Genomic DNA, 25,859 nt, shown 5'->3' on the forward strand with positions numbered 1-25,859 from the left:
TATTGCTCATTTGTTGCGGTGAGACCAATATAAATTGAGTGAATGAGAGAGAGGGAGAGAAAAAGAGAGAAAGGGAAAGAGCAAAATATATGAGGAGATTTGGAGAGATTTAGAGAGGTTTTAAAGTCGGGAAATCCAATAAAATGTGAAAGAGCCAGTTGACTTCTGTGTAACTTTGAAGACCGTGACATTGTTTCTGTATTCCTCTAAATGGGTGATTCTCATGAAGCTGTGGTTAACATGTCCAGGTTCTATTTTCCGAAAACAATATTTTATTAATAGTAACTATGATATTTTCTACAAAGACAGTAAAGAATACTATAGGGACAGATGTTTTTTACTATCATTATTATAACACTATTTTATAGCAATTTAACCAAAAATCACAGTGAATTCTCATTACCGCAATGTGTCCGGATCCATTATTCTATTGTTTGTTTTAATTTCATGAAAAATCCTTTTTACATAAATTGAAGAAGATTATGCAAAGTTGTGTAAAAATGTCTGTATTCATGGTTAATATTTATATTTATGATATTTTGGAAAAGGAAAGGTTATATTTATTATAAAAACATTGTGTCCACACTAAATGTTCCTCATTACCGTAATGCAACTTGCCTGCCTAAGTACACTGTTCCATTAAATTAACAAGCAGACCCATGATGCATCACTTGGGACAAAAGGTTTAAATTAGAATCAAGTTCAGTTGTTCTCTCTTCTCTCACATCAGGATATTTGTGTAAATGTCATAGAATCTTTATTCTGTTACACTGTTGATTATCATTACCGATATGCTGCGATACTCAATGCTTTTAAAAAATATTTGAAATTATATTTTATGATGATAAAGACAATATAAGACTTTAATATTTTGTAAAGGTTAAGGTTACATAGCTTGCTAGCATTTTGTGTTATTTGCCAACTTAGTCAAGGACATCTCATTACCGTTACTCCAATTTCTTATTACCACGCATTTTAAAGGGTAATAACGGTATTGAGAAGCTGAGTTGCGGTAATGATGCGGTGATGATCTTGATATAAGATGACCTGTTCCCTCTACTAGTCAGGTTCACCTAACATCTAGTGTTCTCTCCACTAACTTGTTTCTCAGCCCGTTGTTAAAAGGCGTTAAAACAGTTGATGTGATACCGCTTTGTGATTCCGCTTTGTCCTCCCCAGATGATCATTTTTTCAAGTGTAGCCCATTTCATGTTAAATCTTCTTGGATTTTTGACTTTTCGCCCGGTCCCTTGATATCATTTTGCCCCGATTGTCTGGTCTGCTCTGTACTGGCTCTGTGTTTTTGACTGTAGATTCTGTCTCATTTTTTGGTGCCAAGTTTACTTGCATGGCATACCACAACACAGGCATTAAGACCAATGATAGTGTTTTAATCAGTTGTTTGTGTTTTTTTCTATCTCTTGTCAATCAGTAATGTCATGTTTTCTTTTTATTTCTTTTAACTACCATTGGTTTTCACCATGGCAATGGAGGTAATTATGAGGGCACCATAATGGGTTGTCAAAGTGGTTGTTGGAGGTACAGTAAAAGGTGCAGGATGGCACTCAGATACCTCCCATCTGAGCCTATGTGGCCCTACTGAGCCTACGTGGGCACTCAGATACCTCCCATCTGAGCCTATGTGGGTTACATGACCAATGTACCTGTGGCCATGTATCCGTCGGCTCCATGTACCCGTAGGCCAAGTTGTATCTATTAGGGGAGGGAAACTAGTGGAAGAAAAGTTGTATATTGATGGCGAGGTGATTCCGTCTATTGTGAAAAACATGACGAATTTAGGGAGGTGGTACAATGTTGTTGGGCAGGAGCAGAAAAGAGTTTGGTCTTGGTACCAGTTGGAAAGTGTGGGGTACTGAAAGTCTACAGCACAGGAGAAGAGACAGATGGTAACCAGCTTGTTTTGAGAACAAGAGGAGCAAACTAGATGTTCAACAGCAATGCCTCAAACAAAACAAGGAAAATGGATGAACTGGCACGATGTGGAGAAGATCAACTGAGAGAGCTAGGGCCATGGATGCCACTGCAATTGGAGAGACATATGGGTCAGGGATGTGACTGCTTTGAGACCAATGACTGCTTTTTTGAAGAGTAAGCACATTGTCTACTCTATTGCGCTAACTATTCTCTTTTGATGATGGTGATGGTGATGTTTTTTCCTACAAAGGTTGCTTTGTTGGTGATTTTTTGGATGGTAAAAGTGCTTGGTTGACTGGCCACTCTGGTAAATCCCCTTCCTGTGACACTAGCAATTTAACACCTCTCCTGTGAGTATCTGAAATTAATTTGGTAAAATGAAATCATTCTCATTACCGTAACATAAATTCTCTTTTCATTACCGTAATGCATAAAAATGCATAGATATTGTAAAGATGTTATTTCTCAGAGACAAAAAATTCTTCATTCTGTTATAATATGTTCCTTAACTGTGCCCCACGAATGGATTTTGTTCAAAATATATCTATAACAAAGAGATTATTTGAAAAATTGAACTCTACAATACACATTGTATTTCGGTAATCAGAGTTAATTCATTTAAAATGGAATTTAAAATATATAAAATATACATTTTGATGTGCAGTACTGTTCATTTAATGTATTTATTTGTGTAAATGAAAAAAAAATATATAACATTTTTTTTTTACTAATGGTCTCCGTTTGTCATTTACCATATCGGTAATGAGAATTATTCTGGATCTTGCTACCATGACATTGAAATAAAGTTATATTAAATTGTTTTACTATAATACTTTTATCAGAAAATAAAAGTTCACATTCTATTCAGTCACTTAAATTAAAAAATCAATCAAATGAGGTAGATAAGTTTGTCAGGCTTCATGATATTCACCCAAATGAGTTCTTTGGAAGGGATACACATTTTTAATTGAGAGCATATACTGTATGTGTGTGTAGCCATACAGTCTTACTTTTGGTCTTACAGTACGTTTTCATCAGCACACAAACAGGGAACCTGTAGAACCACCACTGTGACAGAGAAGCAACATGGATTCTACCCATCCATCAGGTTCCCCCATGGGGCTGCCGTCAAACCCGCTCCCCCTGGTCTCCCTCGACCTCGTGGAGCCTTTACCCGTCCATCAAATAAACAGAGGATGTGAAGGGAGCCGAGAGGCACCTGGAATTCCAATTGTTCTCAAACTGTTTGCAGAGATAGGAACATTATTCTGCTTTCAGTTGAAGTAATACAAATAGGGCTTTTTCAAATTGCAGAACCAAGTAAACGGCTAAAATTAGTTGCAGTCTTAGCTGCATAATTTTGCTATTTATGAAAGACATCCACAACCTTATATTCAAATGAGCTCAAATTAGCATAAATCTAACTATGGCTCTATGGTAAACCGTTTCAATTATTAACAACTATTTATCTGTAACATGAGGTCTATTGCTCAGGCTTCCCCCGGGCCTCCATAGTCTGTGCCCCCTTTCATACTCCTCTCTATCCGTCCTCTGAATCTCTGTCTTCCTGACCTCCACGGGATTTCACCTTTTAGAACACCGCAGTCTTATTTACATAGCCTCTCTGTCCCTGTGGGGAGAATTGCCAGCCCGAGGTCTTATCAGTTCGACCAGGCAGCCCTCTTTTGAGGACCCAGTTCAAAGTTGATTTAAAGCAGTTGCACAACATGAAGCACACCTATACTATGTGAGTTCAACAACCTCAGAAGTTTACCTGACCAGGTTATCTCTATGTATTCCAGATGACTGCTAAATAAAACTTGTCATGAACTAAATCCTGTTTTATATTATGTCAGTTCCCACAAGAAAGACCGAAAGGCTGCCTGGGTGCATTTAAATAAGGCAGACAGGTGCCTTAGGTGCTTATGTGCCTAAAGGAGAATCCGTTTCTCACATGCAAAGAGAGGCAGAAGCAATAACTAAAGGTCAACATGCTCTGAGGTATTTGAAAAGTGCACAGTCATTGCATCCAGTAACATTTATGCAGACTGTAGGAGGCAGCAAGTCAGTCATGTTTTTTTAGTAAATGAAGGATTAAAACCTCTTTTATTTAGCGAGAAGGTGCAAGTATGTTACTATTCTTTACAAACGGGGTGGGAAACACATGTAATCTGATGTGCATGTGTGTGGTCGGGGTTTGGCAGTAAAAGACAGGAGTGTGCCTTTATCCATCTATAAGGACACTAAAATATTCATACATCATTTTATACGTGTCCAGGAATAACAGTTGCATCTATTTAGAGTATGGCCATAACTCAACAATGATACATACCCTGGAGGATGTATGGGTAGCCCATTATTGGAACATACAACAGTCAACCCTCAGTGAATTATCATGTGGTATTATTGTTTTAGTGCACAGAAAACCCCTCTTCTGCCTTCAAGATTGAATCTGTTGCTTGTTGTGGTGAACCTATGTCCTGCTTATTGTTGGATATTATTTGTGATTTCTTTTTGATATTTTGTCTGAATTTGTGGCAAATGGTCTGGTAAACTTTAACCAGATCCTTGTGTGCCAGGTGCAATACCGGTTTTATGCACAGAGCTTTGACAGTAATATTTTAATGTTTCATATTTATAATCATAACAAACCTTTCTGCCATAACGTAAGAACAGAAAATCTATTTTTGAATCCATAATACCACACATTAGGCATGTGTTTTATTACCCATGAATTGTAGATGGAGAAAGCTATTTTCATTCTTTCACTTATATTATCAGTTTCACCAAGGAAACGGTAAGCCTTTAGCCTTGTTGATACCAGACCCTTCTCAATTGAGAATGAGAGTGGGTCTGGCAAAGGTTCATTGACTTACGACTTCCAACCTAGTAGTGAAATTAAACTTAAACTGGTGCATTAAACTCTTACTAAATTGTTTCAGAAGTGCAGCAATCTTGTAAACTAAGATATTAAACGCAGTTGATTACTCAATTCAAAGAAATACACACCCATGCCGGATTAGCGATTGTATTTGCGTGCCCGTGTTTTAATCCCAAATTTGCCGTTCGTATGGGTATTCCCAGGCTAGTAAGCCTTCATGTTAGGGTAGTACAGTATACTGTAGAACTACTGAGGCTATATTTTTTTTTTTTTTTAACTGAGAATAGACTATATTCATTTAGTGTGTTCACACACATAAATATAGTCTTTGAGAGGAAAATGGAGAAGGGCTCAGATAAAGCTTTTAACAGTAAATAACAGCAATAGAAATGATTAGAAGCATCATAAATCAAAATGTGAGATTTTCCCTGTTGGAGAATCACTGGGTGCATTTGAATGATTCTGCATGTGACCTATTGATTTGGGACTGATGTGTTTTGTGGGGTCAAACAATTTCAGTGTAAGTTTAATGTTAATCAGTTAATCTGATTTCAGCAAAGACTTGATTTGACTAATACAATGTGAAGAATGTTGGTTTCTGTGTGTCTCAGTTAGTCTCTCAAAGTTGGTGTGTGATTTTCAAGAACTAATTTCTTCTCTTCTCAATCTTGCAGGTACAATGTGGATACAAGAAGTTCAAACCTCTCAAAACATGTAAGGATGCACTTGTTTGTCAGCTGTATTTTTTCTCTGTGGAAATTGTGACTGCAACTGTTGTAAGATGAATGCAAATTAAGGATTCTTTTCTGCCATATCATTTCATTTCAGATTATAATATAACACTTTTTATGTCCTTATTGCCATACACTTGTGGATATGCAGAAGGTTAGTACTGTGTACTCTATTTTGTGTTGAATACATGTTCTTGATGTTCTAACATCAGTACAATTATGTAGGGCAGTATGTCACCCCTCTCCTTTTATGTATTTTAGCTCATTTTCAATGTCTCTCCAGAAATGTTGAATTTACATTTATATTAGTGTTTAATTAAAACAAATCAGACTCATTCTTGAGGTCATTCTAGTAGTACGGTCTTTATCTTGGAAGTGTTGTCACCCAAATTACAATATCAATACAGATCTCCAACATAGTTGTTTTGGTGCCTGATTTATAGTCTTATTTGGAATGCACACACTCATGCCACATTTCTGAGATTCCATTTTACATTGGCAGCCATGTTGTTGTTGTTGTTGTTGTTGTTGTTGTTGTTGTTGTTGTTGTTTATTCGTTTTCTGACTGTGTCTTCTTCCGGTGTGGGTCCGTTCCTCAGGACTTCCTGGGTCAGACGTTCTGTACGCTGGGAGAGATCATCGGTTCAACTGGTGGGCGGTTCGAGAGGACTCTGTCGTGAGTTCTCTGATTGTTCTTTGATTGTTTACCAAAATGAACAAAACAAATTGTATTGTCCTAAACCCTACCTTAAAAGAACATCTTCTCCAACGAGAAAATGGTTCACTTTTAGTGTAGTGGCAGCTATAGTATAATTGTTATACTTCTGTAATAAATGGTTTAAGATGGAAGGTTTTGGTCCCCATAAAAAGTCTGAACAATTGAGCTGGCTGACTAAGGATAATGGAGAAATAGATAAATAACCAAGGCAGCCACACAAACAAACACAGAATATAATTTCTAATGTCCTCAGGCATGAACACAAACAACATACACCTAAAACAGCCAATTTTTGCTGCATTCCTCGCAGATATTCATATAAAGATATTGAGGCTGCACCCAATAAAACTCCAGTGGCGACTCCAGTGTAGCAAAACGCTTGCTCATCACTTGCACACGGAACTTTCTCATATGGGGAACGTCATTAGAAGCGGTGCCACAGTGACGCCTGTGTACAGAACCAATGCCAGCTCAAACCTCAATCTCCCCTTGTTACAGGGCAGATGGGAGAGCTAAGACGTCTTTGCCAGTGTTTGAAGTCGAGGAACAAAATTCAGTCCAGTGTCTCAGGCTCTTGAGTGCTGAGTTTATTTATTGCTAATGAGGGTTGGCACCGCTAGTTAAAGGCCTCAGACATCAACCAACTTGCGACACTAGCCAACAAACTCAAAGTAGCTGTCAGTATGTTAACATTAGACTCAAAAAATAGGGGAGAGCTTTCCCCAATATTGGCCAGAATATTGACGAATATTTAGGGCATACATGTTCGAAGATGTTCTACTCCCCTTGAGTTGAGCCTATGGCAATGGAGCCACCATCTTTCTCGGTCAGTCAAGCTGCACCACAGTTTATGTCCTACTGACTCTCCATACTGGGTTACTTCACTCTTGGAGCACTAGGAGAAGTGCTCAGACCTCTTAGGTTTGGCAGCTTCTTGTGCTGAACTGGGTCAGAAAGAGTCCTTCAGAGAATGAAAGAAATAATTAAAAAAAAATGCATGTATCCATGGCAACAACCACGACTTCTATATTTTACTGTCACCAAATTTCAAGTAGTCCTTGTGTCTTTTCCTTTTTGCCATCTCCTTCTCTCTCTCTCTCTCTCTCTCTCTCTCTCTCGTTCTCTCGTTAACCTCAAGCAGAGCGACCACCATTGGTCTATATATCATTAAGGAAAGACTGAGTCATCAAGGTTGTTCCTTACTGACAGCAAAAATCCTGGGAATTTCTCAAGCAACAAGCAACAGTAAATGTGGAACTTTATCAATCATCACCAATTACTCTCAGCTTCAGTTTTTACTCTTCTTTCCCCTTTGTAGTCCTTCTCTGTTGCTTATACAATTTTCTGCCCCAACACACAGACACGCACACGCACACGCACACGCACACGCACACGCACACACACACACACACACACACAGACACACAGACAGACAGACACACACACACAATATAGGTTGTCATATCTATTTACTGTAAAGACAGGACATAATAAAATAGATGTATTGTTATACGTTGCACTAGCACCTCTGTTGACGCAGTTCAGGCCATATTTCATGTCATTCTCTTATTCATCAACATGTCAAAATGGCATATTCCCCTTAAAACATGGGCCAGTGTTCTTAAAATGATAGAGGCTAAGGAGCTGGCTGTGCATGCTGTAGTCTGAAAAGTAGTGAGTTTGATTCTTTGCTGCCACCGGTGTGTCGTTGACCAAGCTACTTAACCCTGAGTTGTTCAAGGAAGCCTGGCCTTGCAATTCATTGACATCTATAAATCGCTCTGAATAAAAAATACCAGCCAAATTAATCAAGATTAAAAGATTAAAACATGTACTTTTAATGTCGCATGCACATATCAGGCATGTGTATTGGACTGATTGTTGATTTAAGTCACCTGCTGGTATCTCAGAAGTGATAATGACTCAGATATATTAACAAGAGACTTGGGTTATATGTGTATGCCATATCTCACATAAACACACACACACACACCTTTTCCACAGGTTGACATGTCCGTAAATTTGAACTGTAGCCAATGTGCTGGAAGAACTTACATTTCTATGATTTTATGTTTTTGAAATAGTCAACCTTATAGATGCAGGAAGTTGACAGTGACTTGCTCACACGAGTGTATAGCAATATTGGTCATACTGTGATTTAAGTCTTACTCACCAGATATATCACTCACACACACACACACACACACACACACACACACACACACACACACACACACACACACACACACACACACATACACACAGGTAGCTTTCTGTGACCTACATAAAATGGAAGCAATTTTTTCTGCTTTAATTTATTTGCCATCCCCTCACCCCATGTTAATGACATCAGTATATAGAATGAAGGCTTCTCTCCTTCCCTCTTTCTCCCCTGCTCCCTCCCTCACCAACTCACTCTTTGCCTTCAAGATTAGAAATTCAAATTGGTTTGCAGGAAAAGGCAGCTTGGTAGATTTTTTTCTTTTCTGAAGTTGTTCCCCGTGCCTTTGATTGCAAGACCCCAGAAGGAGGAGAGTTCCAGGACTACGCACAGATGTAATTCACATTCTGCTTCCAGAAGCCCTTAATAGAATGTTTGGTGGGAATTCCAATCTCCCAAGGGTCAGTGACGCATGAAAGATCTGACGGAAGCTCTGAAAACCCAAGAAGACATCTACCTATCCCATTGTCCATAAAACATTCTTCATCAAAGTCGGTCCTTAATATCTTGACTATTACAACTTCCCTTTGCTCTCAGGGTATTTTCTGTTCGCATTTATTAATGAATGATGGACAGTTTCATAGAAATAACTCGAATGTAAATATCCTCTATTGGTACCAGTTTCATGAAATATTAAAGGGCCATATGCAGCCATGCTTGATGTGTCTCTGTGGACTTCTGACTGGGAAATACTGGCACACTCTCAGGCCTTTGATCCGCAAATCCAAGAACCTTCCAGCCATCAAGTACAAAAGTTCATTGTTTTAGACTCTTCTTCAAATATTGCAATGTAATTCGAGTGACTGCAACAAATCATTTTAACGTTTACCTTATTTGTACATATTAATTCAAGTATGGCAACTGTTATATATATATATATTTTATCAGTTCTGCCTACACATGAGCAGTTGTATGTTGTGTAATGTGATTCACACAAATTACACAAGTCCTTATATATTTATATTTTCACCATATTGTAGGTCACTTAAGTGATGTTATCTCTCTGTTCCTAATTTGACTCTTGTAATATGCTATTACTGTAATTAACAGTGCATATCTGAAATGAGCATTCATTGAAGTTGAAATGGCTCGCTAGCCAGTTTGCATGCTCAAGCTATCTAGCATGAGATGCACTCATGTCTCTGGATTGTAACATAGTGTTCTGTTTCAATGTTGTTACAGTCTTACTATTGTACGAACCCTTTTAGTATTGACTCTGTAGTAGGATCTGTTATTAGCTCCAGGAATTACAATCAAGGTGTCCGTGCTGGTCGTAATACTGTCTCAATTTAGTATTGATCCACCACAATTTCCCCCCAATAAATAACTGAATTTTAATGGAGAGAAGCAGTGTAATGAATGGTTGTAATTGCTTATTTCTCATAATTAATCAATGCACATTTCAGTGAGATTTATCTTGCGTACGTGCAGGAGAAATCCTCCCTGAAATTGCCCAGCATCATTTGTTGTGACGCCAACATAGCCTCATACTGTATGAAAGGGTGAGATGTGGCCTTTTGAAGTGGCTGATGATGGGAGGTACACTCGCAGGCAGTATCCGCTCACTGATGGGATATTTATGTCTGAGTCAATATGCTCCCTCACTCGCTCCCTCGCTCGCTTGCTTGCCTCTTTTGTTTATTTTTGTAAAACCTCTGTGTGTTGCCATGGAGAGGAGACTTTTGTCTCTGTGTGTGGGTGACTTTGACACAGCGGAGTAGTCGGGTTTTAGAACGGCACGTGGCCTCTGGTGCACCCCTGTCCCATGGTGCTCGTGTCACGGGGAGTCCGGGGGAGGACAGACGACCTGGATCCCACTCTCTGTGTGTGAGAGCCTGGGTCCCACCCTCTGTGTGTGAGAGCCTGGATCCCACTCTGACTCTCTGTGTGTGAGAGCCTGGGTCCCACTCTCTGAGGGCTGGTCATGTTTCACCCATCGCGGGGAGTACAGAAGAGGACAGATGACCTGGGCCCCACTCTCTGTGAAAGCCAAGCCTGAAATCTCACTCTCTGTGTAAGCCTGGTCCCACTCTGTGAAAGCCAAGCCTGAAATCTCACTCTCTGTGTAAGCCTGGTCCCACTCTGTGAAAGCCAAGCCTGGAATCTCACTCTCTGTGTAAGCCTGGGCCCCACTCTGTGAAAGCCAAGCCTGAAATCTCACTCTCTGTGTAAGCCTGGTCCCACTCTCTGTGAAAGCCAAGCCTGAAATCTCACTCTCTGTGTAAGCCTGGTCCCACTCTCTGTGAAAGCCAAGCCTGAAATCTCACTCTCTGTGTAAGCCTGGTCCTCACTCTCTGTGAAAGCCAAGCCTGAAATCTCACTCTCTGTGTAAGCCTGGTCCCACTCTCTGTGAAAGCCAAGCCTGAAATCTCACTCTCTGTGTAAGCCTGGTCCTCACTCTCTGTGAAAGCAAAGGCTGAAATCTCACTCTCTGTGTAAGCCTGGTCCCACTCTCTGTGAAAGCCTGGTTCCAACCCTCTATGAAAGAAGCTGGTCATGTTTCACCCATTGTGGGGAGTCCAGGAGAGGACAGACGACCTGGACCCCAAGCAAGAGCTTGCATGGCTCCCACTCTCTGTCAGAGAGGGCTGGCCATGTTTCAGATCTAGCGGCTATTCTCTTTATTCCAACTATCTGATTTTTTTGTTTGTAGCTTTTTCCAATCTCTACTTTTCTTAATTTGTGGTCAGTAAAAAGTGTAGATTACCGGTAATCTAGTTCAACACATTTAGTTGATTTCGGTAAATTATGGTGATAGTGTTTTATTTACACACATGCACTCTCTCTCTCTCTCTCTCACACACACACACACACACACACACACACACACACACACACACACACACACACACACACACATGCATAAGCACACACATTTACATTAATGACTAATCAGTGTTCAGCTTAGTTGTAAAAGCTAAATGGTTTCAATCTAATCATATTAACTAAATGCTGTGCCCCAAGGGAGAGCAGCAGCCCGATTGCAGAATAACTTAAGTGAAAGTAAATCCCAATCTGCAGAGAAACAGCCTGCCAGTGTTGGTCATTGAGATGTATTAGAGATAGCCACAGAGAGAAATGAGCTGTTTGGGAAGGTGACAGCAAATTACACCCACTGTCACACACACACACACACACACACACACACACACACACACACACACACACACACACACACACACACACCTCTCTCTTTCTTTCTTTCTTTCTTTCTTTCTTTCTTTCTTTATCTCTCTCATTTACTTTATCTCTCTTTACTGCTCTCTTTCTCTTTATTGTTCTCTCTCTCTTTCCTTCTCTCTCTTTATCACGCACTCTCTCAAGCTAAAGACACACATGTGCACACTGCAGATTGTATAAAGAGCTATGTCTGTTCATGTTTACATACATATTGAATGTATGGATAACAAAAGAGGTTGATGTTTTTAATGCCTCATATACTCATATATATAATTGATAAAGCTTCCTTTATTTCACATTTAAATTAATCTGACCTTTGTCCCCTCACATCATGGCCCTTCAGGTCAGGGTCCTTCAGAGAGAAGGCCTGTGACAATAATGTCCTTTTCTCTCTTGAGCACCTCTTGCTCTGATCATATTAAGATTTACTGTAAGTGAAAGTGTGTGCAGCCTCCAGATTCCTCCTACCTCCCGTCCCCTCCATCTCTCTCTTTCTCTCTTTCCATCTCTCTCTCCCTCCATCTTCTCTCCATCGCTTTCCCCATCTCTGCATTTCTCTCTCTCTGTCTCTTTTTCTCCCTGCATCTTCCTCTCTCTGTCTTTTTCTCTCTATCTTCTGCTCTCTTTCTCTCGCTCTCTCTCTCCATCTCTCACTTTCTCTTTCTCTCTCTGCATCTTCCTCTCTATCTATCAATTCAATTGATTCAACATGACAGTGCTTGTGTTATCAAAGTATGTACAGGTACAAACATTAATGTATCAAGTATGGAAAAGATAAAGATAAATTATCACCTGGCATGTCATTTTTTGACCTTTTTTTACCTGAATCGTCAAGTCAAGTTTATTTATATAGCGCATTTCATACACAGAGGTCATTCAATGTGCTTTACATAATCAAAACCAGTTTCTCCTTACCAGATTGACCTAGACTCAAATTTCTTTCATAATATTAATCTCTAAACTAAGATGCATCTTTTGGGCCCTGGTCTTATGGTCTAAAAATGTTTACTTTTGACACAATTTCATGGAAAAGCCAAACATTATAAAAAGTTTCACACTCTTCAAAAATAATCAATAATCAAATCTTCACCAAAATTCTCACAGACAATGTTTAGACCAAGCCTCACAAAAGTTATCACTCAGAATTTTGTTATTTTGTTCCATTTCAGAGATATAGGCCAATAAAGTTAGACCACTTAGGCCATTTTTCCTAGATCACTCATATTCCTATAAACCGTAAGTCCTAGAAACTTCACATTTTCAAGTATTGTAACCAGTACCCCCCACTACCCATAACCCAACATTTGGGGTACTGCACCCAAAGGTGGCACTCTTGTCAAAAATGCTTATTTCTCCTTACCAGATTGACCTAGGCTCAATATTCTTTCATCATATTAATCTCTACATTCAGATGCATCTTTTTCACCCTGGTCTTATGCTCTAAAAATGTTTACTTTTGCCACAATTCCAGAGAAAAGCCAAACATCATAAAAAGTTTCACAGGCTTCAAAAATGATCAAATCTTCACCAAAATTATCACAGAGAATGTTTAGACAAAGCCTCACAACAGTTATCAAAATAATTTGGATATGTTGTTCCATTTCAGAGATATAGACCAATAAAGTTCGACCACTCAGTCCATTTCTCATATATCACCTATATTCCTATATGAGTACATTTTTTCCTTGGAGAACAACCATACAACCATCATTATGTGGATACCATTAACAGTGCACATTTTCAGATCTGTACTATTTTTTTATAAAGCCCTTAATTCTACTGTCAAATGTATGCTAGGAATTTTCACCATGTGAATGTGACTGCCAAATATGTAGGATTGTCAGTGGCTCAGTGGGATAATGCATAGTACTGGTGTTTGTTAGGTTGAGAGCTCAAATCCCCGGTAGTGCTTTAGGCTCTAGCTCGAATACTATTGGTTATTGAAGATTCACACCATTGAACAGCACCTGAATGACATCAGGCAATCAACATACACAGTCAATAGTTGCCAAGAATCAGAATGCCGAGACACTCTGACATTTAGGGGAACTTCTTTGTTTACTATTTTTCCTTCATCATTAAGTCTATCATATTTATATTTCATCCATTAGTGTTCTTCTCTACAAATGTCTAATTGCCCCAGAATTTCAAAAAGTTTTCAGGCGTACTCTTTTAGGGAAGCCCTTCATTTTATTGTCAAATGTATGCTTGGAGTTTTTCTTGTTGTGTGTTTACCAATACACATTTTCACCATGTGAATGTGACTGGCCAACATGTTGGATTGACAGTGGCTCAGTGGGATAATGCCTTGTACTGGTGATCCTTAGGTTGAAAGTTCAAATTCCCACTTGAAGCATTAGTGTTCAAATGCTGTTGGGTTGTGGAGGTTAGCATACTAGAATAGAATGCTGTTGGGTTGTGGAGGTTAGCACACTATAACATTACAGCTACTTGTCAATATGGACTTGTAGTGCAAGGCAAGTATAACTGTATAATTATAGGCTGTTTAACTTATTGACTCCAACACAGAACCCCCCCTTCACCTACCACCACAAATACAATTCAATTCTCTGGGAAACACTGCCTTCCATTATCAAACCCTTCATCTTATCCACGACAAATAATTAGTCCTGTAGAATCAAGTATTGTTAGAATACTATTGGGTTGTAGAGATTAGCACACTAGAATAGAGTACTGTTAGAATACTGTTGGATTGTGGTGGTTAGCATACTACAATAGAGTATTGTTAGAATACTGTTGGTGAAAAGACTCCCTAAGTTTGTTTTATATATATATATATATATATATATATAAATTGTTTCTCATTTTCAAATGTACACTTAAATCTGCACAGAGTCCTTGAGATGAAAGTGCTGTGGAGAAATTGCAGGATTGTTTGGCTCTGCCACCTAACCACGCCCAGTTTACCTGCTGGAAAACCCTGTAGCTCCGGAGCAGGGGCTCAGACCAGGATAAATTGTTTGCTCGCCCTCAGTTCACTCTTTTGTTCATCTCAACCCAGCACTCCAGTGTGTCCTGCTTTGTGTGTGTCTTTGAGTTAACGTAAGTCATCACTTTAATGACCCTCACTATGACTTTTGTGATGTTTATCAGTTTGTAGAGTAGCTCTGTCATCATGTGTAAAGTTAAGGTCTTTTTTTTGTTGGTTTGGTGTGTTGGAGTCCCATGTGAGAGATGCATGTGAGAGATGATTAGATGATGTTGGTTGACTTAGGATGTCAAGTATTGTTTAGTTGTACCTTATATAGCCATATGATTTCAGTTTATTGTTGTGAGTTGGGATCTGTACTGATTTACCCCATTTCACTGATTACTCCATTTTCTGTTTGTTTCCTCTTTGATGCAGCACACATACAAGTAAAGAACAGATTAATTGAAACTCATAAAGTTCACTTGTGTTGCACCGAAACCTGCCATCTCCGTGTCATCACTCCATACCATTGAGCCTTCTGACCGAGGCTCTGCCTGCTCGCCACACACTCACTCTACCTCAACCCACATCGCCCCCTACAGTTCCTTCAGTTGGGTTGTGGAGGTTAGCATACTAGAATAATACTGTTAGAATACTGTTGGGTTGTGGAGGTTAGCACACTATAACGTTACAGCACAGGGTAATCCTAATTTTATGGATCAAATTTATTCCAATCCAACTCAAAAGTTTTGAACAACACAAAGGTTTTATCCAGATCAAAACCAAGAATAGATTATGTGATCTAATCCAATTTCAGGATCCTTGTTTCCCTTTGAACAACCCATTTTCAAGATTTGAAATCCGATAGCCGAAATCTGGTAGCTGAAATCTGATAACCGAAATCCAATCATGTTTTTTTTTGAACAATTGGGCCCAAACAATTGAAGCATATGTAAACTAAAAAGCTATGCTACCTCATGTTCATTTTGCTCGAACCCCGTTAAATCACCGCTTGCGGTTATATTTAAGTGTGCTTGCAAAGCAGTTTTATTTTTCCCGTCCTAGGCCCTTTGAGACAGACACCGTTCCAACTTTAAAACGTCCGGTGAGTACCGGTGTAAGTTGCTCGCGAAGATGATGTCAGGTGGTCGCGTCGTTCGTCCGCCATATTGGATTGAACAGAAAGCAAAACTAAATTTTCACAGGTCACAAATTTGGTCCGAACGCCACGAAACATGACGTACATTATCCTTGGACCAAGCCTCACAAAAGTTACCAGGATTTTTGATTTTCGAAAGCATTTGCCCGTCACAGCCAAACGAAATCGGCGGCGAAGCTCCGAAACAGGAAGTCGTCCATATCTCAGGAACACTGTCACATATCGAGACCAAATTTTGTATTTGAACTCGGGCCAATGTGAGGGTGCATAAGCTAAAAAAAAAAAAGAAAACATTCCAAAAGTTTCCAGCATTTGGCAAACCACCCACAGGTATTTGATAACTATCACCTTTCACCTTTGCACTTGCACTTCTATCACAATGCCTTCCAAGTATGCACAATGTCTCTGGGCAGCCTTGCCCAATCATGAAATCCTTGCTCTGCCATGGGATAGTATGGACTTACAAACAGAAATAGCAAGCAGAACAGTAGCTATATATAGCTTACATAATAGAGTTGTTTTGACATTGACGGTATTCAAACTAAATTTTTCATTATTGTTAAATATCATGATGGGAGAGTATTATTAAAAATGTTACAAGTATGCAAATGCATATACGGGCATTTAGGTTTTACTGTGTTGTTTTGTTATAAAGACATGCAAGGCATTCTGGGCCGTAATGAACTGTGGTCGGCAGCACTCCATAGGCTACGTATTAATGTGAATAGGTGTTTCTGTAAACCTAGGGACAATAAACAGCTATCTCTGTTACAAAAACGAGCTGGTAATCGCTCATTGAAGAGGGAACTATGATAAAAAGATTGTTTTCCTAAAAGCATGGAGTTGACGAAAGAATAAGCAAGCAATGTCACGTTAATGTTAAATAGCCTACATCTGAACGCTAGGTGGCAACTTTGTATTACATTTCACTAGTGTACTTGAAATACGGTGTGAGCTTCACAAGTAAGGAAGGTGCAAATATTATGTAATTTATCATGGGAAATTATTGGAAATGTTATTTCTTGTTTATTCTAATTGCAAACCACACGCATCCATTCGTAATCACACGTACACTTTTAATACCTTGAAAAGACTCTCATTTTGTTTTTTTGATGTTGCCTAGCAACTGGAACAGACTTCAGGGAAAAGATTCTAGAACAGAGCTTCAGAGAGACACTTTTTGAGTTTGTGTTAAGTACCTAAAATATCGTTTCCATGTGTATGTGCTGGATGGTGTGCTTCCTTTGTGAAAGTAAGTGTTTTATAGAGTTACAGACATAATGAGTCATGTTGTAGTGGTCCACATAAATGTGCCCCTTCTGTTATTAGAATGCTAAGCGGAAATTTAAAGGGACACCAGGCAAGCCTGATGCTTTTTCTCTACGAAACTCCCCCTCGCTCGGTCTGAAGGTCTTTTCCTTTCCTTTGCATCTTCCGTCAAGGGTTTTCGCTGCTTCTTCGCCGGCTCTGCCATTATACACACGTTTGCAACAATCACTAGTGTTTCGTTAGCCTCCCTCTGTGCTGTGGATGCAGGATGGAAACTGAAACTGCTTCGGTCGCCGGGTACGATACACTGAACTTGCAAGCGGGATATTCTTCCTACAGGCTGTAGGGGCAGGCGAGAGAGTCTTCATTCGCCCTGTAATGAGTCATTTAACCATATACTGACTTACGAAGATGAGTAATTAACACGAAAACGTTGCCTGGTGTCCCTTTAACATCATTCATTTCTTGTGTGGCTAGAAGCTAGCTAGCTAGGTTATAGGGAGGAGATGTTGCTGTAACGTTATGGGATTTATGTTGCTTAGCGTAATGCCATGGTCATTTGATATGAGATGCTTGTAGTCGTAACTTCGTCACTCGTAACTTTAGGACTCCTATTTGTTTTTACTAAGAGTAATTCAGGAAGCATTTTAGCACTAAAAGTAGCGCTTGAGTCTGTGACAGCTTAAGCGAGGACTCCTAATAAGACCGATTCACAAACAATGTTTTGTGGTGGCATTTCACGTCGCGATGTTATGAAATGCGTCTAACAATCACGAGTGAACAATTTTGGATTGTAGGCATAACTAAGGGATGCAGTAACACCACCAACAACAACCAAAACTAGCCTACTCATTGTTTACATGTACATTAAATGTAACGTTTCATTGTGAATCAAATTAAAAGATTCTCCTCTTTGCAAACGTTGGCATAGGCATATGGTGACAGATTAATTTAATAATGTTACTGCGTGAATCACGGAAAGCGCAAATGAAGTGGCCACTTCTTAAAGGGTTGGTTCAGGATTTTGGACATAAGACCTTATTTCCAAGTAAGCAAGTGTGATATTTATCAGTGGAGACCGTTTTCAGCACGTTTCATCCAGTCCTTCTAATTGCAGAGTTCGCAGGTGCTAGGCTAGCGCAAGTCAACGGTATGTGCTAGCCTGCCACTAAAGACAGTCTTACCCACAGTCGTTTGGTGACAGAGCTAAGTAAATTTGTGTGTCATCTGCATAGCTATGATATAAAAATCCAAATATTTTGGATGATTTGTCCAAGTGGGAGCATATAGAGGTTGAATAATAGTGGCCCCAAGATCGACCCCTGGGGAACACCACAGGTCAAGGACAGGTATGGTGTTGGTGTTGAGGTGCAGTTTCCAATGACAACAAAGAAACTCCTTTCTATCCTTTCAACTGTTAACTTTGACTTATGCCATTATTTTAGGAAGGTGATGAAATATAAGACAAACAAAAACAAAACAATGTTGATTATTAAAACCAGTTAATCTTCAGTGTCCCGCCGGTGGGACGGTTGCCATTTCGGTGCCGTTAAAGTAGTAAACGATTATTAATGCTAACCGGGAGCTAGTTCCGATGTACGCGGGCGGAGGAGGGCATTAGATCTCGCTCACAATCTAACGTGATGGTCATTTTCACATGTGATTCACGCTTGATTTCAGTGGTCTATAAAAGTAAATCGTTTGCAAGGTTCAGCAAAGTAAGTAAAAATGTAAGTATATTTTTTGGCCTTTTTATGCCTTTAATTAGACAGGATAGTGAGAATGACAGGAAGTGAGTGGGAGAGAGAATCGGGATGGGATCCGGAAAGGACCACGGGGCGGGAATTGAACCCGGGTCGCCGGCGTGCGGTGCACGTGCCCCAGCCATTTGCGCCAAGGCTGGGGCCAGGTTCAGCCTCTTTTCAACACCACTTAACTTTGGTTTGACTGTGCTGAGAGTTTGTTGGCTGTTATTGAGATATTTGAAAAAGAAAGAAATCGCCGAAAAAGACACTAAAGACATGACGAGACGAGATTTTGTTTTTTTCACGAAAAACAGATAATGATAAGCAGACTAGGAATCAGAGGCAGAGTCGTATTGAGTTGATAGCTTTATTTTGCATGACCTTGATCAGAACATTACATTTTCAGAATGTATTAACAACCTATCAAACATGACGATTTCATGCAGGGTTAGTGCCACCTCCGTAGACAGGCTCTGGTGCCACGAACTCCATTTCCGTGAAGATAAACTATGAAACATTGCCGTTGCTATGCAACCTTGACTCAGGGAGTCGCGGCGTCCGAAGCGTGCGTTAGCTTAGTGCTTCTTACTGATATATTTCTACTTTAACGGCACCGACAATCAAAAAACCCAGTGGAAACTAGATGGCAGAAGCGTGTAGGCCAATCGGCCCACCCTTTTTTTCTACTTCGCCACCTACAGATGTTTGACAGGTATGATATTTCGAAACACCATGTTATTTCCCATAGACATTCGACGCCCGGAAGTTTGGTGGATCCGGATGTTTTGGAGGCGGGACTTATTCCGGAGAGGTCTATATCAGAACACCTGACACAATCTAAATCAGTGGTCCCCAAACTTTTTCTTCCGAGGGCCAGCTCACTATGCCTGGCTCTAAGAGAGGGCCAGAGACTCGGAGTATATCAGTAACCATAAATAGCTTAGTGCTGTGAACAACAGCAGTCCATCTTAGTTGAATATTCCATTACATTTAATGATACGTTAGGCCTACTGCAATTTAATAGTTGCCATCATGCCATACCAGTGTAAAATGTAGCTCAAATGAAATAATACTAATAAAGACCCAAAAGGATTAGCAGGGAGTTCCAAAAATATTTTATTCAAAATGTGTGAACTCTGAACTCTGTGTCTTTGCATACACAGGTCAAGTTGTGAACAAGCAATATCCTACAAATAATTTAAAGTTCTCAAACTATGACAGTTTTATGAAGTGCTGGCAAAAACATCTGAAATCACCTGATGAGAACTTTGTGAACTCATATGAACATTGAACGAGTGAATAAAAAATAGAAATAATTATCCCAGAAAGTCCCAGAAATGTGACTTGAATAGAAGTTAGGTATTAACAATTAATTGATAAACGTTTAGAATACTTTGAGCACTGATGCAGTCAGCATAGGCCTCTTACATTGTTTGCAGGTAGTCCTACATTTCATTCCGTTTTCGATGGCAAACACGAAACAGTGCCAAAACAACCACCAGTGGACAAAAAGAGTATTACATGTGTACTGTTAAGACTCGCCATAGAAAATGAATGGGGGAAATTACGGAGGTCATAGTTTGGCAATGCCGTGCGGGCCAGATGCTATATATACGGACATGTTTTGGGGGGCCACCCAAAATGAGGTGGCGGGCCGTAGTTTGGGGACCAATGATCTAAATAGTCCACATGAAACCTCAAAGTGTTACCTTTCATTTGAGACCAGGATTATGCTTCTACATAAAGGGGTTCATGTGCAGTAAGCATTTGATTGTCAGTATGCATTTTGGATAACCAAAAGTCCTATGGGGAGTTTCCATAGGCATTTTACAAAACGCATGAGCATACCTTGTGCAAATAATGGTCTAAAGCACTCATATTTTCATTCTATATTGATCTACTTTTGCACACAGCTTTACACGACCTGGTGCTACAGTAGGGCTCAGTGACCTAGAGGGCTGAAATGTGGTCAGTTCAGATATGCTTGTAATCCGGCAGAAAGAAAACAATTCTAGCCTCTGTAACTCTGTCAGTACATCACACAGTTATTTTGACTGTTTCCTATGAAAACTAAAGGTTCTCAGCTTTCTATAGAGGTCAAGCATTTGATGGTAGGCCCCAAAAGAGGAACAATGCCCTTGTAAATAGGCACAGTGCAATTTCATGCAAAAACTTGACATTTGTATTGGAATTCATGTGGTTAAATAATAATAATAAAATCCTTGAAAAGTTGTTCCTCACCAATGTATATTTAGGGCACCTCAGAAGAAAGTGTATTACATCCTCAACCTCCATGAGCTCACAGTGGGAGCAAATTCGCTGGTGTCTCTCTTGCCAGGATCTTTTATGGCGTCCAGTTTCAATTTGTAATTTGTGGTCACCCAACCTGTATTTTGTATAGGCATCGACTTTGAGGTTGTTTTAATTTCACCAGATAATTTGTTAATTTGTATCTTCTGTTTAATCTAACAAAACAGTCCATTTTTTTATTATGTTGAGTGTCAATTTCTTTTAGATTTATTGAATTTGTATCATTAATGTTATTTGTGTTCATGATCAAATTTAAGAGTTTATCTTTGACTGGTTCTGTTGAATTGGCAAGCAGAGCTTTATGATGGAGACTTTGGGTGTCTGAACTTTTAAAGTGCATCCACAATTGTATGGATATTTTTGTGATGGTCAGGGACATAAGGAAATCACCTAATTCAGCCCTGGAGGCGTGATGTACTTTTGTAGAAGACATGTAGAAGGATTTTGCACAGCTCCATGTCTAGGATTTCTATTAAGGATTTATTTTGATAGCAGTAAAGCTGGACCCCAGATTTCTGAGCCATATAAGAGTATGGCGGGGATCACATTAGCCAGCGGCAAGCAGCAGGTTTCCTATTGTTCTCTATGGTTCGGCAGCGAAACGGTGGCAACGCTGGCGTAACGCTAGCATTGAAGAAGCTGAGCGTTGAACTTGGTTTAACTTTCAAAGCGCAACACGAGCGTATTCAAGGCAAACCGTGTGTTACCATAGGAACGAGATAGAACTTATTATGGTCTGAGCGTTGCGTTACGCTTGCCACTGCCGCTGCCTAATGTGATCCTCACCTATTGGTGTAATGGTGGTATTGATTATTTTTAGCCAAATTCTAATAGGTGGTTGAAATTTGTTCTAAAGTTTTATATATTGCATAGAATGCTCTTTGAGCTTTGTCTCTGAGTGTCTGTATATGCCTGTGCTGAAATGGCCTGAGACGTTTATAACTAATCCTAAATGTGTGTAATTAATTGTATGTTCGTATGTATGTTCTAGGATATTAGGGCCTAATTTGAAATGAAACTTACTTTTAGTTGATCATGTTGATCATTGTTTTGAAATATCATTATTTTATTGTCTTACCTAAATTTACTTTTAAAGACCAGAATGTATAAAATCTCTCTCTCTATGCATTTTCCTCTCTCTCTCTCTCTTACACACACACACACACACACACACACACACAGAGAGAGAGAGAGACACACACACAGAGACATACAACACATTCAAAATATCTCCTCACAGGCTTTTATGTCTACCACTCTGTGTTGCTCTTGTGTCCTTTGTTGGAGGAAACGAGCGCATCATTATCGTATGTCGAGGCGGGCCGATTGTAGTGTTAATTTTGTCACATATTTTTAATTTAGAAATGTCCTTTTTAGTCTTTGTCATATTTAGTCATTCAAATATCATTTTTGTTAGTCAAGTTTTAGTCGACTAAAAGTCTCGTCATTTTAGTCTAGTTTTAGTCAAAAGAAAACTAAAGGTATCTTAGTCTTAGTCAGTTTTAGTCAACACATTTTAGTTTTTTTTTTTTTATAACAAATTATTTCTGATTACCATTTGAGTCAAATAGTGTTTCACACATCTCAATTTTCCAACAATATTGTGTGTCCACAGGGCTACTCGTCTGTTATAATTACTCATTCTGATTTTTTGTCAGTCAGTATGTTCACATGCACAGGTAAGTCGAGCTACAGTTATAGCTCGGCTGGGATTTGACCATAGACAGTAAAAGATTTGACTGGACCACTGTCATATTCGTAGACCAATGTTTCTCAAAGTGTGGTCCGGGAATCACTGGTGGTCCGCAAGCTATCCCAAGTGGTCCGCGAGCAGACGTGGTAAAATATAATATAGATGAGTTGTTTGCAATATTGAACCAACTTGTTTGTAAAAATATTTCTGCAACACTGTCTATGTAAGATATGCCAGTTTAAATCATACAGTATGAATCCACACAATAAGCAAAGTGCAAAGACAAAAAGCAAGGTGGTTCAGTGAGTAGGCCTATAGTGTAGACTAATTATAGGCTACTGTTGAAGTAGGTCTAATCTTTTTTTTTTTTTTTGCTAGGGTTAGTTAAGTGGTCCTGAAACTGAAAAAGTTTGTGAAACACTGTCGTGAGACCAAAGTATTAATGTTTTACTCGCCTCGCTAGATGGCTTATATCTTACCAAACACAACACATTCCCCAAACAGACTCTCCATCTTAGCCATAGCTAACTTGCTAGCGAACTTTCCATATTAGCTTACTTGCTAGCAAACTTTGCATCATCAGTCTAACTAGTTAAATAGTTGACATTACATGATGTTTAACATTTTCATGAACATTTTCGTATGACATTCTGGGGGATGTTAATTTGTATGAGAGAAGCTTCAACTTCTGGGTATGTAGCATTGTGGCATAAAGCTTAGGTTGCTAACTCTGGCAGAAATCGCCATTGTTCTTGTTCCATGTAGTTTCGTGTTGCAGCCACAGGGTTGCAGCAACAGCACGTAGACTAGCCTACAGGAAAGCTGTTGCGTATTACTCATTCGGAATATTTTGAAAACGTAACATCTAGATATTCTGTCTTCTCATTTTGTAGATGAAAATGAAGAGAGATTTTATCTTAGTTTTTATTTCATGCAAAACATTTTAGTCTCGTCTTTTTTCGTCAAAAATAATGCATCTTAAGATAGTCTTAGTCAGTTTTTCAGGACATTACTGCCGTCTCGTCATCGTCTCGTCTTAGTCATAAAAAAAAAAAGGTCGTTGATGAACATATTTCCTCTCGTCTCTGACGAAATTAACACTAGCCGATTGTTGGTATAGGTGCATAATAAATCACGTGCTTTTAATTGGCACAGAATGATAATTGGCAGGTTCATATTAATAAGGGCTGCTTACATGTGGCTAGAGCATTGACCCTCATGGAGGATACAATTCGTTCAGTTACAATAACATGCAAAAGGCCCTGTTCTGTACATTGTAGTAAACCACCTTAAATTGAAAAAGCTGTTCAAAAGTGTAACCTGCCGCTACAATAGTTCCTGTCATCTTTTCATGGTGTGCTGTCAAAACACTGACTTTCCAGGAACCATGGCAACCTGTGGGATTCCTTATGATGGCTCTCTTCCCCATGAATGAGCTAAAACATGGTGATTTGGATATTTTTAAGCACACCCTGTGTCTATTAGTTGTCATTTTTACTTTGAGATAAAATTCCTCTTGGGAGTGCTTTAGGTAATGGTATGACAGTTTTAAAAAATTTCCCTTTAGATTTTTTGGAAGCAGTAGAGACCCTCCACTTCCACAAGGCCAATACTGTACATGGAAGCTACCAAATTGATCATATCATAATCTATGCATACACTCACAATCTACATATCTTTCTCAGTGATATGCATTGTACCCTAGAGCCTCCGTTTGTTTTAGTAGAGCGAAGAAACAAATGGTCGGGCCTCCATCTAATAGAGATAAAACAGATAGTACCATTTAGAAACAGAGAGGAGTGAGTCAGGGCTCACCTGAGGACCCTAGAGTAAAAAAAACAAAAAAAACATGCGGTAATCATTCCAGTGGTAATAAAGCAGTAACTACTTTCATGCCATTTTAAAAGGAAAGGTTTTGTGTACAATAATAATACAATACAATGGGCATTCATTTGAATCTGCAGCACAGTAGCTTTACGTAGAGCTGAAACTATGCAAGGAGAACAGGCGGTGAATGATACCAGTATTTGGTTATTTATTGACACATTGCAAGGTGCAATGTAACAGAAATCAGTTGAGTAATCTGTACTGTAGCGTTTCATTTAGCATCAAAAGAAACATGACAGAATTGGCCGTTAGTCATTTATGATTCTCGGAAGTTTTATGGAAACAATGTCACTTTAAAGGAATTTGTGTTTTAAGAACTTCTTTGCCTGTGTTCTGACCCACTGGTGCTTGCATGTAGCATGGTTTGGCATGGTATTAAATTAGCACAATGTTTTGCTTGGTTCATTAAATTAGCATTCGTTTGTGCAGGTCCGTATTAATATATTGCATTGTGCTAATGCATATATTTATGCATATATTTTCTTGTCTCCACAAAATAACATGTGTCATGCTAGAATGTTCCAAAAGATCCAAAAAGCAGTGCACATTACTGCGTTCTAGGTCAGTTGGTAGTAGAATTGATTGTAAAAGAATTATAAGGTGCTGTGTATCTGATCATTAACCACTGTGTATAGGTTTCAAATACATTTGAAGTTATTAGGTTTCTTAGATCATTAGTGACTGTTCAGCTCGTAACACAACAGATTAGAATCAAATGTGACAAAGCAGCATTAGGCTATTATGTATTGTCCTTGGATAAACAGACTCCCTGTAGACTGTACATCAGGCACTCGCTGTACTGGCTTCTTTAAGTCAAGGCTCAACACTTTACAAAAGGAAATGACGTATTCGGGCACTTTGATATGAATGTGCAGCAGCCTCTTGTGCCACAGCTCCCCCAGAATAATCATTATTTCTAATGTCTACTTTTTTAATCTTGCAAAATCTCTTGCAAATCTTGCATAATAATCTATTTGTATATAAGATTTATTTTTTTAGTGTTTTCCATATCTTTAGATATTGCTTTTTTGCCAATGTATACAGTATGTAAAACACTTTTTGCATCTCAGCGTTTGAGTGTGAAATGAGCTTTACAAAAGAGATGGCCTTTTCCTTGGTTGAGAATTGCATCTGAGATAATTCCATCTTTTCAATCTTTCAGCAATATTAGATGCTTGACACACTCATAAGGAATAAC

General features: G+C 39.1%; 1 protein-coding gene across 1 annotated transcript in view; it reads left to right on the top strand.

Moving 5' to 3' along the window:
* LOC125301638 (copine-9-like) overlaps nucleotides 1-25,859 on the top strand; it is a 104,101-nt gene that overhangs the window by 30,924 nt on the left and 47,318 nt on the right. Inside the window, 3 exon segments of the mRNA XM_048254279.1 lie at nucleotides 5,491-5,530; nucleotides 5,699-5,701; nucleotides 6,147-6,223. Coding sequence (XP_048110236.1) covers nucleotides 5,491-5,530; nucleotides 5,699-5,701; nucleotides 6,147-6,223 — 120 coding nt within the window.

This window comes from Alosa alosa, chromosome 10 (genome assembly GCF_017589495.1).
Source record: "Alosa alosa isolate M-15738 ecotype Scorff River chromosome 10, AALO_Geno_1.1, whole genome shotgun sequence".
NCBI lineage: Eukaryota > Metazoa > Chordata > Actinopteri > Clupeiformes > Clupeidae > Alosa > Alosa alosa.